An 18,120-nucleotide genomic window follows, 5' to 3' on the forward strand; every position below is an offset into this window, starting at 1 on the left:
GGAGGAATGTTGTTCTCAAAGGCGGGGCTAGGTCCACCCAGGCGTTTTGCACAGCTGAGTGGTTGCCATGGAGATTACAGGATTTCTCAAACATGCATGAAAGAATCAAAGCAACACTCTTGCTATGTTTAGACGAGGGAATATCATTATAACATGATGTGAAGCTCAAAAAAGTCAATTTTGCATAATTTTAATGCAAATAATAAATTTATGTTTGAGGGGCCCCTAAGCTGGGTTCTGCCCTGGGGCCGGCATTCTCCTAATTCTGGCCCTGCAGAAGTGCTAACGTGATTAAATTGGATATTTATTACTGTACCTAGAGGCTTCTTTTCAGGTTTATAAATCATAGAAGGGCTGTAGGGGAAAATCCAGATGTGTTTCTCCACCCCAGATGATCAGGGTAACCTCAGCATAGTTTGGAGAAATTTACTGATAATTTTCTTGCTGCAGATCAGTTTAGAGCCGATATTTAACCTGCAGGATATAAATCTGTTTAATGTCCATTCACAGCGGGCGTTAGAGCCCCGTCCAGCCGCCGCCCGGTGCTCGCCGACCGGACTCTGCATCGGATTCCCACCGTTAACTTTAATATTCGCGCAGCTGCTTTCTTCCGCCTCTCCATGTCATTTCCTGTGATAAAAATGGTGGCCACTGCTAAAGAAGGCGACTGAGTCGGTGCAAACAATTTAACGCAAACTTTGCCACCGCAGAGCCAGCGGCCGGAGGAGGAAGAGGAGCAGAGAGGAGCTTCAGCCTAGGGAGAAGCTCGGCGTCCCCGCAGCGTGTCTGGTCCAGGTGGGTCCGGGTCTGTGGCCACCGTGGCCACCGAAAATGGCTTCCGAAAACAGCAGGCAGATCGCCAGCAGCCTGCAGGTCCTCTGGTGCAAGGGGGGAAAAAGAGTGGCGCAGATCTGCGCTCAGCACAGCCGCAAAGTGCGCAGTTATCCGTGGATTTGACCGGAGGTGACGCACAAAGTTAAAGAGAAGTTTTAGTTTGGGAATGTTTTATGTTGCAGAGATTATTTCATCTATCACAGCTTCACACACAGGAGTAAAACTCGTTTTCATTTTGGGCCATTTTGAGATCCTGGATGTCATTAAATGGCCGGTTGCGCAAAAATATATCTATAAAAACCCTTAAACAAACTTAAAATATTAATAAATCACTGTTTCTGCATCAGATAAGTTCCTAAAATCAAACAATGCTTAATGTCTTTTCACATTAATCGGTCGGACCTTCACGAAATGAATTGGGATTTTTTGCAATCAGAATCACATTTTTGTGAATTTTTTTTTAAAGGAATTTCGCAATTTTTGCACTTATGGGTAACGATAAATGTGACTTTATAACTCAAATTATCAATCACCACTGTGTACTAGGGCCATTGTAAAAAGGCAATTTTTAGATAAAGGTCTGAAATGCCCCCCCTATAAAAAAAAAAGTAAATTTATGGTTATAACGTCAAAGATTTGTTAGAAAAAACTGTTATGTTGTTAGATAAATCCTAGAAATGTTTTAGAAAAACAGCAAAATTTCTCAACTTAAAAAGTCAAAACATTTTGTGGAAAAAACGCATTTAAAAAAATGCAATTGTAATTGATTTTGTAGATTTGTCTCTGCCAAAATCTCAGAAATTTTGTAGAGAAAACAAGAATCATTTCTGAGCTTCCAAAGTCGAATGAAATGTAAATTGACGTCATCGTAGAAAGTCGCGGGTAAATCTACTTTAATGGGAGGAAATCCAGACAGAGCACTGAGGAGAAATTAGGGCGGAATTGTGCACGTAATTCCGTCTCAATCACAGACTCAGTGTTGTTTCATGAACAACGGATGCAAAACACTTTAAGTTTATTTCTGCTTATGTAAATATTTTGTTAAGTTAAGTTCAGTAATGTGATCAGTTAACTTGATTACATCAGTCCCGCTGACTAAAACCCAATATTACTTATTACAAGTGTTTATTTATCTGCAGTGTCCAAACTTATCTTTGAAATCTGACCAGCAGGGGTCGCTGTTTGCCCACTTTACCATAGTCGTAAGTGTTTCCTCATCTGTGTTTATTTTCTTAATTTGCAGATTCAGGTTTCAGTACCGGAAACCAGGAAGACGTTTCCTGTGATGAAGATGAAAAATCAGTTTTCAGCAGCAGTAACAGCCCTCAGATGTCTAACACCAGAACCATGAGCTGGATTTCTACCAACATGGTTCCATCATGACCCAACAGCCATCGGACTCCTGGTGTGAGTGTCTTCATCATCTCTTTCCCTCAGTGTTTAGGTTCTTCTTCTGATGATGTTTTCGTCCTCCAGTCTGCGAGGACTGTCGGACGTATTTCCAGGAGGAGTGTCCGTCCCACGGGCCGCCGCTCTTCGTCCCCGATACGCCAGTGGCCCCTGGACCGGCCAACAGGGCGGCTCTCACGGTCCCATCAGGCCTGGAGGTCGTCACTGAGGGAGGGCCAGGTAGATATTCGCTGCGTGGATGCAATCTTCCCAAAGGGGGCGCTGTTTGGTCCGTACCAGGGTGAGCTGGTATCCAAGGAGGAACCAGCCAGCTCCTTCTCCTGGATTGTAAGTTCAAACCAGTCTAGCTCCAGTTTGTGACCAGTTTAGGACAAAATGAAGCCTAAAGTAGCTGTTTGGTGTTCCAGATTGTCGGTTTGAACAATTCGTCTCAGTCCATCGATGGCGGCGATGAGACCAAAGCCAACTGGATGAGGTAAACATTTCTCTGAATGGATAAAATGACTCCATATTAGGGACGATAAATCAATTTTGACGATTAATGAAATGTTTGGTTTTTGAAGATTTAATATTTTGAACATTTGAATTATTTATTTATTTGACTTTTTTTTTTTTAACAAATGCACTCCTTGGGTTTCCATAGTTGCAGAGTGTTGTCAACGTGCCCAGAGCCGCCATCTTGTTTAATAAACATATTTTTATCTTACAGCTTCTGTTTATTTACACTTTGAATTCAGGTCAACTTTACAACAGTTTATTAGGGCCAGGCTAATATTTAATCTTTTTAAGTTACGAGAATTAAAGTCGTAATTTAAATAGTAACTTTATGAGAATCCCAACACAAAAAATAACAAAAAAATTATTATGAGGAATATGTTATATTTTAGTATCGGTTTTAGAGATTAGAAAATTAATCATCAGAATGGAAATTATTGAGCTTATTTTCATTTATCGTGCGATTAACTGATTAATCGTTGACAGACTTTCTCCCTCATGGATTAAAAACTGGGATCTGGTTTCACAGGAGAGTCTGACAACTCAAGCCTCCCATTTTACATTTATAATCTCTTAGATAACGGCTTTGGCCTGATCCACAGGTTTGTTCGTACCTCAGTCAGAGGACAGCGACAGGAACCTGACGGCCTTCCAGCACAAGCGGAAACATCTACTTCAGAGTCTGCAGGAGGCTGGAGGCCGGAGAGAAGCTCAGGGTTTGGTACAGCGGCGACTACATCCAGAAACTTCAGTGCGTCTCTCAAGACAGCATCAATCGCAACCTGGACACAGGTAGGGCTGCAGCTACTGATTCATTTAGTAGTCAGTTATTCTGATGATTAATCTGAGTTTTAAAGCTTGGCACGTTCTTAGATTCTCAATTTAACCACTTAAGCATTTTTATATAATATTAAAATGCATTAAAAGATGTAAATAAAAACATATTTCAGTCCACTTGAGGAGTTCTGGCTAAAACATATTTATAGTCACAGGTGTTTTACCTTAAAATGCAAGATATTTATTTATTTATTTCATTTTCAGTTTTGTCTCAATCACTGCTTTGAGTTCTGAGTCCATATACTCCAGTTAACTACTAATCAATTCCTAAATTAGTTGATGATTATTAATCCAATTCAGCCCAAGATTATTCCATTGATTATTCCGACAAGTAATCAATTTTTAAAAATTGGTACATTTTCAGATTTTTCATTTTTAAGTCTTCTTTCTAAAATATCGGAAATACATAATAAGATGCAAATAAGCAAATAATTAAATTGTTTTTTAAAATATGAAAATAAATATTTTGTTGCCTAATATGCAGTAACATAGACTTCCTTTAATGAATAAACTAGATAAATAATAATATTAATCAATTAATCACAATTAACCCGATTAATCGTTTCAGCCCTAGACAAAGGTGAAACGCAGCAGATTAATAAGAACCGAAACTTTGGTCCCTCTAGTGACATATGAACGTATTTGTCCACCAGATGGCGCTGTTTTACCGAATTTTTTGTTTATAGTTGTTTTGTACCATTTGAACTTACAGCACTCTGCCCACCTGTACTATTTTTGCCTTTTGTCCCCCATATGAACAACTGAAGACCTTTAGGCTTTTATCTGTAAGCGATGTATCTGGTTCTGTTTCAGGTCCTGAGACAGTCAACAGTCCCCCAAAGTCTCCATAAGGAGCTTCCAGCTCCTAAACTGTGCACCGGCAAGCAGTCCTGTGAAGAAACAGACGGTCAGCCTCCTGCCAAGAAGAAGAAGATTGATCTGATTTTCAAAGACGTTATAGAAGCTTCTCTGGAGGACTGCACTAAGCCCAGGTCTGGATCCAGTCCCAGTGTTCCCAACTTAAAGGTGGAGAAGGGTGAGGATAACCTGACCAGCGGAGAACCCTCCACCTCCTTCTGCCCCAACTGCGTCAAACTGAAGAGGAGGATTCTGGAGCTGGAGGAGGAGCTGTCTCATCTCAGAAAGCAGCAGGGGAACTCGGTTGGTCCATCAAGTTCTGAACTTCCAACCGGATCCACCGCATCCCGAACAGGGTCCCATCGAGGACTCTCAAGGTGGGTTCAAATACATGAGCTGTACGATGCAGTTGGTGAGTCCACAAGTCATTTAGACGTAGGAAGAAGTTGCTTAAGCTTTAGAGGTGAAGATAAGAGAGCAGCAGTTTGGTTTCGTACAAAGTTCTCCAGATATGGACAAGAAGAAACTTCCTGGAGAACCTGCCTCAATGTCTCAGTTTCCATTAACCATACAATTGTCCAAATTGGAAATTAGAAAAATACATTTGCTAAATAGAAACACCTATTAAAAAATAATAATAATAATTTGTCCACCAGATGGTGCTGTTTTTGCACTGGGATCTGGTGTTTAGTTGTTTTGTGTTTCATACGGAGCCGTTGGATCAGATGCTAAAACGGGTCCGGTGTGTTTTGGCCTTGGCACTTTTCTTTCAGCAAAGATTAAACAAGTTTGTGTTCACAGGTATGGAACCCTTGACGCCCACTCAGATGGTACTGGATGAAGATGACCAGGAAGTGGACTCGGCTGATGAGTCGGTTTCAGCCGACCTTGTGATTTCCCCAGAGGACTCATCAAAGCCTTACTCTGGATCAAGCAGACGAATTCGCCGCTTCAAGCAGGAGTGGCTGAAGAAGTTCTGGTTTCTTCGGTACTCACCGACCCTTAATGAAATGTGGTGCCATGTCTGCCGCCAGTACACCGTCCAGTCGTCTCGAACGTCAGCCTTCATCATCGGCTCCAAGCAATTCAAGATCCACACCATCAAGCTGCACAGCCAGAGCAACCTCCACAAGAAGTGTCTGCAGCTCTACAAGCTGCGGATGCATCCTGAGAAGACGGAGGAGATGTGCAAGAACATGACGATTCTGTTCAACGCGGCGTACCACCTGGCTCTCGAGGGACGGGCCTTTTCCGACCTACGTCCTCTGGCTGAACTACTGAAGAAGTGCGAACTCAAAATTGTAGATCAGTACATGAATGAGGGTGACTGTCAGATTTTGGTCCACCACATCGCTCGAGCTCTGAAGGAAGAATTGGCTGAGAAGATGCGTCTGTCTCCTTTCCTGAGCGTCATTATGGATGCTCAAAATGACGACCTTTACTCAGATTTGGTGGCAGTTTATGTCCAGTTCACAACCAGTGACAGTTCCCCACAAATGGAGTTCCTGTCCTTAGAGAGAGTGAGCATGCCGAACGTGGATGGATACCTCCAGCTTCTGGATCGGGCCTTCAGCGTCTTGGGACTCAGATTTCAGGACTTGCTGGTTGTAGGTCTTGGAGTGGATGGCACCAACATCTCCTCAGGGATTAGAGGAAGCCTTTACATATCTGTCCAAAAGACTTTTCCTTGGATCCTCTGTCTTCCCATATTGATCCACCGGCCTCATCTGGAGGTACTGGACGCCATCAGTGGGAAGGAGCTCTCCTGTCTTGAGGATCTGGAAAACAACCTGAAGCAGCTCCTCAGTTTCTACCGCTACTCTCCACGCATGATGGCCGAGCTGCGATCCACCGCTCCGACTCTGTCCGAGGAGACGGAGTTCCTGGGTGACATCAGAGCCGTTCGATGGATCATAGGAGAACCAAACGTCCTGAATGCACTCATCAAGGATTACCTGGAGGTTTTGGCACACCTGAAGGAGATCAGCAACCAAACACAGCGGGATGACGCTGCAGCTATAGCCCTCACACTCCTCCAGTTCCTCATGGACTATCAGTCTGTGAAACTCATCTACTTCTTGCTGGACATCATAGCTGTTCTCTCGCGACTGGCCCTCACCTTCCAGGGGGAAGCACCTGCTGGTGTCGCAGGTGGAAGCCAGGCTAGAGGAGGCGATTCAGGAAATTGGCCAGTTGGTGGATTGTCCTGGTGAATATCTGCAGGAGTTTGAGGAAAACTTCAGGGAAAGCTTCAATGGTGTCGCTTTGAAGAACCTTCGTGTTGCAGAGTCCAAGTTTCAGTCCATCCGGAAAAAGATCTGCAGCAGAAGTCAGGGGATCCTGTCACAGAGGCTGGACCTGCAGAGCCGCTCCTTCACCAAAGCCTGCAAGGTGCTGGACCTGAACAGCTGGCCCGGCAACCGTGAAGACCTGAAGACGTTCGGTGAGGAGGAAATCCAGATCATATTCAACCACCTGGACTCCATTCCTTCTGCAGGTCAGGACGGCCGGACGGAGAACAGGAGCAACCTGCTGGTGGAATGGAAGGAGCTGAAGGTGGACTACTTCAGCATGAACAGCTTCAAAGACATTCTGATTCACATCTGCAGGTACAAGCAGCGTTTCCCGCTGCTGAACCAGATTTTGCAGGTCGTCAGGGTCCTGCCCAGCTCAACGGCCTGCTGCGATAAAGGTAGAGGCGCTCTGCAGAGGATTTGTAAGAACAACCGTTCCCGGCTGACCCTGGAGCAGATGAACGACCTGCTCACCATGGCCGTCAACGGACCGCCCGTCGCAAACTTTGACGCAAAGCGAGCGTTGGACAGCTGGTTTGAGGAGAAGTCTGGGAGCAGCTACTCTCTTTCGGCCGAGGTGTTGAACAGGATGTCGGATGTTGATCCAAAGTCAGGCCTGCACAGCGGTGACATCAATGCAGAATATCTGTAGTCAACAGGATAACAAACCACAAAAAACTAGAAGAAAAGAGGAGGAAAACCTTTATGCACTGGGAAGTGATGACAGGAAAAGAATTTATTACAGACGGATCAGGAAGGAGGTTCTATCTAAAACAGCTGTGAAAGATGTTAAGGTTCTAATTTGGGATGCAAATTATTGACTTATGAGTTAATATAAAGTTGATTGATTTTATCTATCAACTTATGATTAATTTCTAAGAGACCATTTTCATGAAAACCTCAGTTTTCTCTTGTATGAAGACGGCCGGCCGCCTCTTCTGCATAACATAAAGGGCAACATTTTCATAAAATGCAGAATTTAAAAACAAAGTCATTCAATTTTAACACTAAATTCTCTCCTGGAAACAGAGCTGAGCGATATGGCTTAAAATTGAAATCTCCAGAATTTTTTCATTCCAGGTCCAACATCCCATTTCAATGGATTTTTTATTTTTTCGCTCATATTCTTTTGTAAAAAAGAAATTACAAATCACAGAAAATACAGCTGTAACATTCTCATAATATTACAACTGAATTCTGGTAATGTTACGACTTTATTCTCATAATTTAATAAAATAAAATCTTAGCTTTGTACTAATATTTTATTGAAGAGTTGACCTGAATTCAAAGTCCAAATAAATAGACATTGTAAAACAAACAATAAAGATGGCGGCTAACTAATTATGAAAACTGGTGGGGAAAAAAAACATCCAGATTTTCCAAAAATTAAATTTTCAAAAACCAAAAATATTTAATGCAATCGATTTATCGACCATCCCTGCCTGGAGGCAGCTGTAGATTCTCTTGTTCCGCTTCTAGATTCTCCTGCGTCCTTTTCTGGATCCTCCTCCGGATCTTACTGGATTTTCTTTGCGATTTTTCCCTCTGCTTCCTCCCGTTGGTTCTCCTTTGGATTCCTGCTCCGTTTTCTGGATCCTCCTATGGATCGCTGAAGTTGTGCTCCGAGCTGCACGTGCTGGCAGAATAAGACGGTCACCCTGAGGAACAATGAGTTGGTGTCAGAGTGAATGTCTGTCTCTGTTTCAGCTGATTTAGCAGCAGGACGCTCAGTCTCAGTGCCTGACAATAACACAGTGTATGGATGTATAAAGGCTTTATAATTCTGTATAAAAACGGTGCAAATGCTGTCGTGTCTCGTTTTTAAAGAGAGTATTTTTCTCTGCTATGTAAAGATTGTCGAACTGAATGAATGCTAAAGCTGCTCTGGGTGTCTTTTCTTCTGCTTCTCTCCCTGTTTGTTTACATTTTCACAGCAGTGAATGACTTGAATTAAAACTTTCCCTTTCAGTGATGCAAAGGCTTCCCAGCTGCATGATCAACACGTTTAATGCATTAACGAATGCTGGAATAGAGGGTTTATTTTTCATTAAATATCAGTGGTTTCTTTTGGTCAAATAAAGGAATAATGTGACATTTTTTAAAGCTTTCATTCTGAAGTTGTTCCAGATGTGAAGCGTTGTTTGTGTTTCTACTTTCCTAAAAAACACACCATTGGTTTTTGGCAATAAGTTAATGTACTGCAACACCAGCCAAGCCCAGTTCATCGCCTAGCAACCCAAGCAGAGCTCTAGCACGTTTGGTCAGCAGGTCTTACCACTGTATGCACTGTACAACGGCTGCTGGAAAAGACAAGTGTTTTGTTGTTGGTCCAAAGAGATGAAAACACAGTTTCTCTGTGAATCTTCTTCTCACTGATAGTCAGAACCGACACTATCCTGCCTCTAATTTATGTTTTTAAAGGTGACCTATTATGAAAAATTCACATTTTGCACATTTTCATATTTCAGTTTAGGTGTCTCCTGCTTCTAAAAACAGCCTAAGAGTTCAAGATATGTAGATGTCAGTTGGCAAGTTAATGTTTTTATTTGTTGTTTTTTGCTTGGAAAATGAGCCATTTCAAAAACCTTCCGATTGTTAAGTCACATTTGACGGGCACTGCTTTGTTACCTAGCAACCCCAGCAGGTTGTTGTTACCTAGCAACCCAAGCTGAACTCCAGCACGCTTGGTCAGCTGGTTTTACTACAATGGCTGCAGGAAAAGACAAGTATTTTGTTGATTTCCCATTCTTGTTTGTTGTTTAATTGTGCATCAGTTGGCAGCCATTTTGTGAGTGTAAATGTTGAGTTTGGGGGCGTGGCCAGAAGCAGCTTCTTTACATTTAAAGTGACAGGAGACCCTAAAACAGCTCATTCTGAGAGGAGCACACTCTAAAACCTCATTATCTAAGAATGATTTTGTGCAATAAATGTAAGAAACATGTTTTTATGAACCATAGGACCTATCCTAACCTGTTCAAAGAAGCATAATAGATCATCTTAAGACTTTGGTTTTCTGGCAGAGACTCAGATTTTAACAAAGTTCACAGCTTACGTTTGGATCTTTAGCTAATTTATTCCTTAACCTTTTATCATCCATTCAAAAACAGTTTGGGATTCTTTCCCTGTAGGAAAACTGGTCAGGATGTTTGGGATCATTAACTCAGAAGTCACATGTTGGAAAGCTCCTTTGCAGTGCAGGCTTTAGTGGGACCCAGTGGGAGGGCAATGGGCCCAGTTGGGTCAGAGATTCTGAACCCATTCAACAAACAATTTACCCATCAGAGCATCAGACCACATCTACGGAAATGAAATTAATACAAGGAGTCGTTTGTCGCCAGGAGACGGCGACCAGAGAAGATTTAATGAGAGCACAAAACAACTTCCTGCCAAGTTTTCCAAAAATTTGGACTCCAGTCTGCAGGAGAGAAAGAAACTGGGAGCACTGGGGAGAAACGGATCAACAAAAAGAGACAATGGAGAGGAAGTTCTGTGACCCAATGTTTTCATATGAAATATGAAAGAGACGTTTATTAGCTTAAAACACCAACAGAATCATTTATTTAGCTCAAATATCAGAGGAGCTTCTCTTGTATTTACAGCTCATGTTTGCATGTGTAACTAGTTAGTAACTAGTTACATTTACTCAGTTACATTTACTTGAGTAACTTGGGAAAAAAAAATATACTTTTTACTTTTAGTTGAATAATATTTTTATAAAGTGTTGTTACTGTAACATGAGTAAAAGTTTTGAAAACTTTCCACACTGAGAGGAAATTCAATGAAAAAGGAAAAAAGCAGGAGAAACAAACACAACAAGCTAAAGCTTCTGGCAAACATTTCACCTTGTCCTTTTTTATTTTTCCAGTTTCACTTTTTCTACCCCATTTTTCCTTTTTTTAAATTTTCCTTTTTCTTTTTTCCTTTTTTCTCCTTTCTTTTTTCTTTTCCTCTTTCTTTCCTTTTTTTCTTTCGTCTTTTATTATTTTTCTAATTTTCCTTTTTCCCTTTCTTTTTTCTCTCATTTCTTTTCCCCTTCCCCTTTCTCTCATCCTTTTTTCTTTCTTTCTTCCCTTTTCCTTTTTCCTCGTCACCCTGTTCTAACTTACAGTATTTGAGCTAAAGACTATAAGCATAATAAGATTTTTTTATGATTTGTAAACGTGTTGCCTGAATATGTTATCTTGTAATCATGTCATTTATTTGTATTCATTTTTTTTTATCATTTTAGTCCTTAAAATACCAAAATTTGGACATAACTTTAGATTTTTGTCGGTTTGATGACATCATTTTTAAAATATTATATCAGACAGTTCAGATTTTGTTTCCCATAATCACATCTGACCTGATTTCATGTAACTTAGAAATCAAAGTTTCCTGGTGGAAGATCAGTGATTAAATTAAACCGAATTAATTTCGTATCCATCAGATTATTTCTCCTCTTTTAGCTGCAGGGACGTTTTCACAGTAAAAGGAAAATGTTTGTCTGCAGCAGCAGCTGGAGAGCAACAGTCGCGTCTCTGTGAGCTGCTGCTGACGGTCCCGTCTGTCACCAGAACGAACCTCCATCCTGAACAGAATAAGTTTAGTTTTTTATCTTGCCGTACAATAATTGAAGCAGTGGTGTTCAAACAGGAGCGCATGGGCCACTTTCAGCCCTTTGGATTATTTTCTGGGGCCCTCAGTCACAGTCAGTTCTTTAATGAACTGACTCTAAACCTCAATTTTCAGGATTCAGTTCAGCTGACAGAAATCGGGTATTTACTTTCCGACTGATGGCTGCCCTTTTTAAAATCTCAAAGTTAACAATATAACTATTTTAGTTGAAAATTTCAAATAAAATACACATGAACAGACATAAAATATTAGGTGATTTCCCAAAGGAATTTAGAACTAGTAAACCCAAAGTGAAACAAATCAGTTCCACGTTTCTGGAGAAACCTTTAAAGGTTTATGCGGCGTCTGGATGTCTGCAGAAACACAAAGCCCTCATACCGAAGCAGAGCCAGTTTCTCCCACGTCACAGGCTGACTGCAGACTGGCAGTCGGTTCTCTCTCAAAACAAACCCACTCAGATCTGACGGCATCAAAGCCCTGAACCTCTGAACGTTCAGGGCTTTGATGAACGTTTGAGACTGACCACCAGCAGGTCAGTCTCAAACTGTTTTATCACGTGGGCCAAAATTGTCAGCGTGAAAGATACAAGATAAAAGTAAAACAAAAAACATAAAATCAACAGAAAGTCATCTAGTGATTAAATTATTATGGGCTTGATAGAAAAAAAAATATTCTCAGTTATAAAAACAGGATTTGGGTCACTTCGTTTCAAAATGCTTGATATTTTAAGGCAAGTTTATTATGCAAAATTCAGATTCTGCAGGTTTTTGTTTCTTCCATTTTGATCTCAGCTGCCTCTAAAAACATTAAAACGTAAAAAAAAAAAAAAAAAAAACATTAAAAAAGAGAAACACCAGCCAGCTTTGGAGGAATAAGTTAATGTTTTTAGGTGTCTGGAAAACAAGTCACAACTGACACATTGCAGGTTACCTAGCAACCACAGCTAAACTCTGCCCTGCTACCTAGCAACCAAACCAGAGCTCCAGCACATTTGGTCAGCTGGCATTACCATTGCATTGGCTGTATAATGGCTAGTGGAAAAGACAAGTGTTTTGACTTACGATCAAGAAATTACTCGCTGCATTCTTGTCGGTTGTGCAGGAGGTTCCACTTTGGCTTTTCAAAGATGTAGCTATAAAATTTGGCATCTGTTTGCAGCCATTTTCAAGTGTGAGTATAAACGTTGAGTTAGACTAGCTCAATACTTTTGCATTTGTTTTGGTTGTATTTACCCAGAATGCCTTGCACTATAGTTCACTTCCTGCTTTTTGAGCAGTCTCTGGTGCATTAGAACAGTGCCAGAGTTCACTTTACTCGAACTGAGACCTCAGTTTTTAGTATGACATAAAGTATTCATGTTTTTACGAAGAAACTTTTCGAATAAGTAAAGTCAAGCTGCTGACCACGTCCCTAGTGGGAGAAATGACTTGTGGTCTTTTACCAAAGACTTAAAACCGCTTCTCGTTTTTTGTTTACATTTTGTGAAGGAAGTTGTGCTCAGTGTCTTCGGAGGTTTTCCTGTCGTTTCCTTCAGTTGTTCTTGGTGCAGCGCCACCACAGGTGAGGAGGCGAACAGGTTTTTTAATTAGTTTGTTTAATTTGACACAGTGCAGTGTGAAAAAATGAACCATACCAGCAGAAAATGTAACAAAAATCACAGTTTTGGACGCTTATCGAACCGAGTCTACTGGACTATCAGGTGTAAAAAAACAAAACAAAACATAAAAACCCAGTTGGAGCAGAACCTGGATCAGGAATCAACACAGATAAACAGTCTGAGCAGACGGGAAGCACCAGAGGCAGAGTGGTTGTTTCAGAGGAGGAGGAGGTTCTGAACACTGCGGGTCTTTGTGGTCCGGTGGACAAAGAGCTGCTGTCCGGCGTCCTCTGCGGGTCACAGCCGAACAGACCGACACCGAGCAAGACGCTCCGCTAACAACTGCTTCACTTCAGCTGCGACATGAAGCGCTGCCTCGGACTGGTTCTGCTGCTCTGGTCCGGGATGCTGCATGTGGGTGAGTGGAACTGGACCCGGCAGAACCTGATCTTTAGAGAGAGAGAGAGAGAAACAAACTGCAGAGAAGAAACGCTCCAAGGAAAATATTCACATTAGTTAAACATTTCTGATTTTAGTTTTGGATCAACTAACTTTCATTTTGGGATTTTGTCTCTAAGATTGAAGCTGTGAAGAGATTTTTGTTGCCACAGATTCACACATTTCTGATTTTGAGGTTGAGCACATCGCAAAAACACAAACTCTTACCAAGTATTACTGGAGGTATCTTGAATTAAGACAAAACGAACATAATTAACTTTTCAGCAAGATATAGGAAACTTGTTTTAAGTCAACAATTCCTTAATATTGATTTTAAAAAGTCAATATTTTGACTTTTTCACTCCTATAGAAACTTTTAGGTAAAGGGAAAAGGTGTGTGAGCGAAGCGGCCTTCACACCTGGCTCAGGTAAACCAGTTCTGTCAGGAGGAATGAGATAAAATCCCAGCAAACCCAAAAGAGTTTGATTTAATTCATAAAGTTGAGAGGTAATATTATCCACTACTAGAGAAAAGTGTCACAATCTATACATGTTTGGACTTTTAGTTTCATCTGTTTATTCAGTCTTTTTAAATCATTTGTTTATTTTGGTTTTAGATTTGGTTCTTTATTTTATTTCATTGTGTGTTTCATTAGATTTGAGTTGTTTTTGTTTATGTTTTGGATTATTTACTTGCTGTTCATTCTCTTTCATTTTGCCTTCGTTTACTTATTGGTTGTTACTTAATGTGTTTTAAGCTTTAGCTTCTGCTGCTGTTTCTGTTAATGTCAGGGTTTCCCATCGCCTCATTTCTTCTGCCTGTGTTGGAGAATTGAAAGGTGGCTAACTCTTGAATATGTAGGTGAATAAATCCCACGGAGACGTAATTCCTTGCTAGCCACGACGGGTTTGGGAGATTTATTACACTCTTCCACGGATTCGTCTTACAGCTTCATCAGTACAAAACCAAAAATCTCTCCGTATTCTTAACATCACCCTTTTTTATACAACCTCATCTTTACTGATGTGAGTTGGAAAGTTTCAACCAATAGCAATACTGCCTTTGATTTACTTAAGGATCCTGGCAGCCTGTAGACTGAGTGTGTGTTGGACGTCCTTGGAAATATTCTGACCTCTTGACCTCAACATCTGCTCCATTTCAGGATTGCCAAATAAGTCAAATCATCACAAATTATTGTTCTTATTTGTCAAAACAGCATCCTTCCCAAGTCATATTTGGTCCAACTTTTGTGCTTCGCACGCAAGGGAAGGGAGAGCGTCCCGGAGAGGTGCCAAGAATCCTCTCGCAAAAACAACTCCATAAATAATACTTCCTCTCTTACACCTGCCCTCTGTTTTCCAGCTGCCTCTACTCACCTCTGATTAGCCGAAGACAGTTTTATTCAAAAATATGAAGGAAAAAAACCAAACAAACAAAAAAATAAAACACACCTGGCTCAGGTGTAATGTGCCAGAATAATGAGAGAATCTCTCAATAATATTCTGGCTTTAGACAAATAGAAACAAATTTATTACTACCAGCTGAAACAGGAAACATTCAGTCTAATTTGACATCAGAGAAATGAAAAGCTCACAATTTATTTTTATTATTGATTATTGTCAATAATCGATCTGAAATACAGTTCCCCAGAAATAAAACTTTTTAAGGTTTATAGGCGTTACGACCCGTAGATGAAAGTTTATTCAAATTATGTAAAAAATTTGAATCAGCTTTAAAAGCTTCTGTTCGGGGCTGGAATTAACTATCAATTAATCTGTTGATTATTCTGACAATTAATCGAATAATAAATTTGGCACATTCTGCAGATTTTTCATTCAACCGTTTAAACCTTTTAATACAAGATTAAAAATACATTAGAAGACGCAAATAAACTGTAGCGGCTAAAATCCTATATTTTAGGCTACTGGTTGTTGTGCTTGAAGGCGTTGTTCTTACGTGCGTTCAGTAGAGATTATCATGCCGATCTTTAGTTTGACTTATAAAAAGATCATTTATTGTACAGAACAATGTCCATTGTTTTGCTACTTCCATGTAGTTACACATAAATTCGACATCAAAACCTAAACCAAACACAATGGAAAACTGTTGCCTCTTCCCATTAACAACACCTGAACCGAATCACGGTTGACCTTAAATACCCATCCCCCATCAGACACACAGAACTCAAAATGAAATTCGACCCCTGGTGGCGATAAACACAGAAAAGGATAAATGGCTCCTACATAAACAAATAATTCACTTCATTGTTCAAGTGAGAAAATCAACATTTCATTGCCTAAACTGCAATAAAATCCTTTAGTGAACGTTTGATCATCTGCAGCTAAAACATATTTCCACATGTGAGAAGCTGAGCTCTTTCTGCTGGACTAACTTCAGGCCAGTAGCTTCTGTTTTTACTAACTGATTCATAACTGAACATCAGTTTGGCTGATCAACAGGAGATTTTGTTTTACAGAATTTGAACCAGGTGAAGCTAAAACTTGCAACTTGGTACAACGTTTATCCGACAAACAAAGATTTTTTTGTATCTTAAATGCAAAATATTTATATTTTTTCTCCAGTTTAGTCTCAATTAGTGCTTTAAATATGTTGCTTTTCAAGAAATTGACTTTTTTTTTTAGCTGTTTATTCCAGGTAACGATTAATCAGTTATTAGTTGATGATTATGTCAATAATCAATTCGTTAATCTGAATAATCGTTTCTGCTCTACTAGTCTACTGTCTGATCAGTCAGATTTTCTTCTAAAAATGACATCAGATCTATGAACAATGGGAACCAGCAGCGATCTTCCTCCTGACTCTCTGCTCCTCTTCTTCAGGTTCTGGGCTTCGCTGCTACAGGTGTGCGGATTATACGGGTCGCTGCGAGAACGTGCAGGAGTGCACATTTGAAGACTCGTGCATCTCTCTGAGCGATCAAGGTCGGTTTAACTAGACCGTACTTACACACACTTTCATACCAAAGAGCCTTCTGTAGGACCCAAGATGACATGTTAGGGTTTTGGAGACTTCTCTCAGCATTTTGCGGCCTGCTTTAAAGGTGAACTTGCTTAATGACCAGACCTGGGCTCTTCTGCAGCTGTTTGTCCTCTTAAAATCCTTTATCAGACGAATAAGCTTCTTCAATTCATTTTCTTCAAATAGCATTTTAGATTATACTTCTTCACTCTCACTTTACACCAAATTATATATTTGAAATTTAAACCTACAATGTCGTATTAAGGCCATTGTAAATAGAAAAAAAGAAGCGTAAGTTTCAGCCAAAAAACTCAAGATATTTTCTAGAAAATAATTGGAAAATTTTGACATCCAAAAGTCTGGTAATTTGCTAGAAAAACATCTGAAATTTTGATCTTAATTCCAGAAATTTTCCAGAAAAAAATTGAGTTTGAAAAGTTGAAAATTTGACAGAGAAAACTCAGAAATTTTGCGATATTAAAAATGTTCTAGAAATAAATTGGAAATTTCTGAGTTTGAAAAGTTGCCAGATTTGACTTTTGAGACTCAGAAAATTTGCAAAAGTATAACATTTGTGACTTCAGAACTCAGACAGTTTCCAAGTTTTTTCTAGAAGATTTCTGAAATTTATATTAAAACTTCTGATTATTTTCTAGCAAATTTTAAAGTGTTTTGGCAAAAGTTTACTCCTCTATCTACAGTGGCCCTGATACGCCGTCCGGTCTGGTCCGGTCATACAAACCTCCACCACAATGTTCCCCTCAGGATTTTAAGACTTTTATTTCTTTTTTTGTCTTGTTATGTTTAAGTTTAATATTCGGACTCTGCCCAGGTTCTCAGGTGTTCTGTGTTGCAGGTGGGAAGACGATCCGGCAGTGTATCCGGTACACAGACTGTGATGTGTCCCGCCTCACCCAGATGTTCCCGTCCATCTCCAGATTCACATACAGGTGCTGCAACAGTAACCTGTGTAACTCGGGCTCCACGGCCCCCGCAGCCGGCCTGGTCTTGGTTCTGCTGTGGTCCCTGTTGAGCCTTTGGTGGTTCTGGTTCTGAATCGCTGCAGCTGCTCTGGATATAAACGTTAACTTTATATCGCTGGTTGTTTTCAGGCTCCTGCGGCTCCTCAGGTCTCTTCTGTAAATCTGATTTTACTAATTTGAAATGTGATTTTCTGTTGGTTTAGCAGGAAATAAAATGTTCTGGCTTTTAAATTCTGGTTCTGGTTGGTTTTTTTTGTTTGGTTCTCGGGAACAAGATGTTGTTGCATCCTTGAATCTGGTTCAGGTCAAATTGGGTCAATCAGGGGTTTTTCTGTGGTGCTGAATTGAGGCCATAAAGTTTATTCCCAAAACTTTTATTTTAAACTGAAAAAAAAGAAAAAAAAAAGAAATGTAAAACAAAATTGCCTCTGAAAATAAAAAGATCTGAAACAGAGAAAAAAATAAATATGAACAGTAGTTTTGAACTTTTTTAGTTTAAAATCTTTTTTCAGGATTAAAATAGTTTTTCTGCTTCAAAAAAAATATTTTTTCACATAAAAAAACAAACAAACATCTGAGCAAATTTTTGGCCCCAATTTAGCTCCATAGATCTCCTGAATCAAAACCTTAATTTGACCTAGTTATAAAAGCAGGCTACTGAGTTACCTTTAAAGGACTATTAATTCTGGTAATAAATAAACACTTTAACACCAACAAATGTTATATAAACATTGATGATATTTTAGTGATTATGGTTCTTCCATACAGTCGAAATCTGCG

The 18,120-nt window shown here is 40.0% G+C and overlaps 2 protein-coding genes across 2 annotated transcripts; both read left to right on the top strand.

The window, feature by feature from the left end:
* The first annotated feature begins 186 nt into the window (after nt 1–186).
* Nucleotides 187–8,828, top strand: prdm11 (PR domain containing 11). The gene is given in 10 exon segments (XM_032581335.1): nt 187–795; nt 2,078–2,241; nt 2,311–2,452; nt 2,454–2,571; nt 2,652–2,719; nt 3,342–3,531; nt 4,390–4,761; nt 4,763–4,811; nt 5,236–6,566; nt 6,568–8,828. Coding segments are annotated over 9 exon segments (3,111 nt in total). The 5' UTR covers nt 187–795; nt 2,078–2,213; the 3' UTR covers nt 7,381–8,828.
* Nucleotides 8,829–13,116: 4,288 nt separating this feature from the next.
* cd59b (CD59 molecule (CD59 blood group) b) lies at nt 13,117–17,571 on the top strand. Its single transcript, XM_032577401.1, has 3 exons — nt 13,117–13,357; nt 16,219–16,320; nt 17,214–17,571. The coding sequence occupies exons 1-3, from the start codon at nt 13,303–13,305 to the stop codon at nt 17,411–17,413; spliced, it is 357 nt and encodes a 118-aa protein (XP_032433292.1). The 5' UTR covers nt 13,117–13,302; the 3' UTR covers nt 17,414–17,571.
* Nucleotides 17,572–18,120: the final 549 nt, after the last annotated feature.

Source organism: Xiphophorus hellerii, chromosome 2, assembly GCF_003331165.1.
Source record: "Xiphophorus hellerii strain 12219 chromosome 2, Xiphophorus_hellerii-4.1, whole genome shotgun sequence".
NCBI classification, from domain to species: Eukaryota; Metazoa; Chordata; class Actinopteri; order Cyprinodontiformes; family Poeciliidae; genus Xiphophorus; species Xiphophorus hellerii.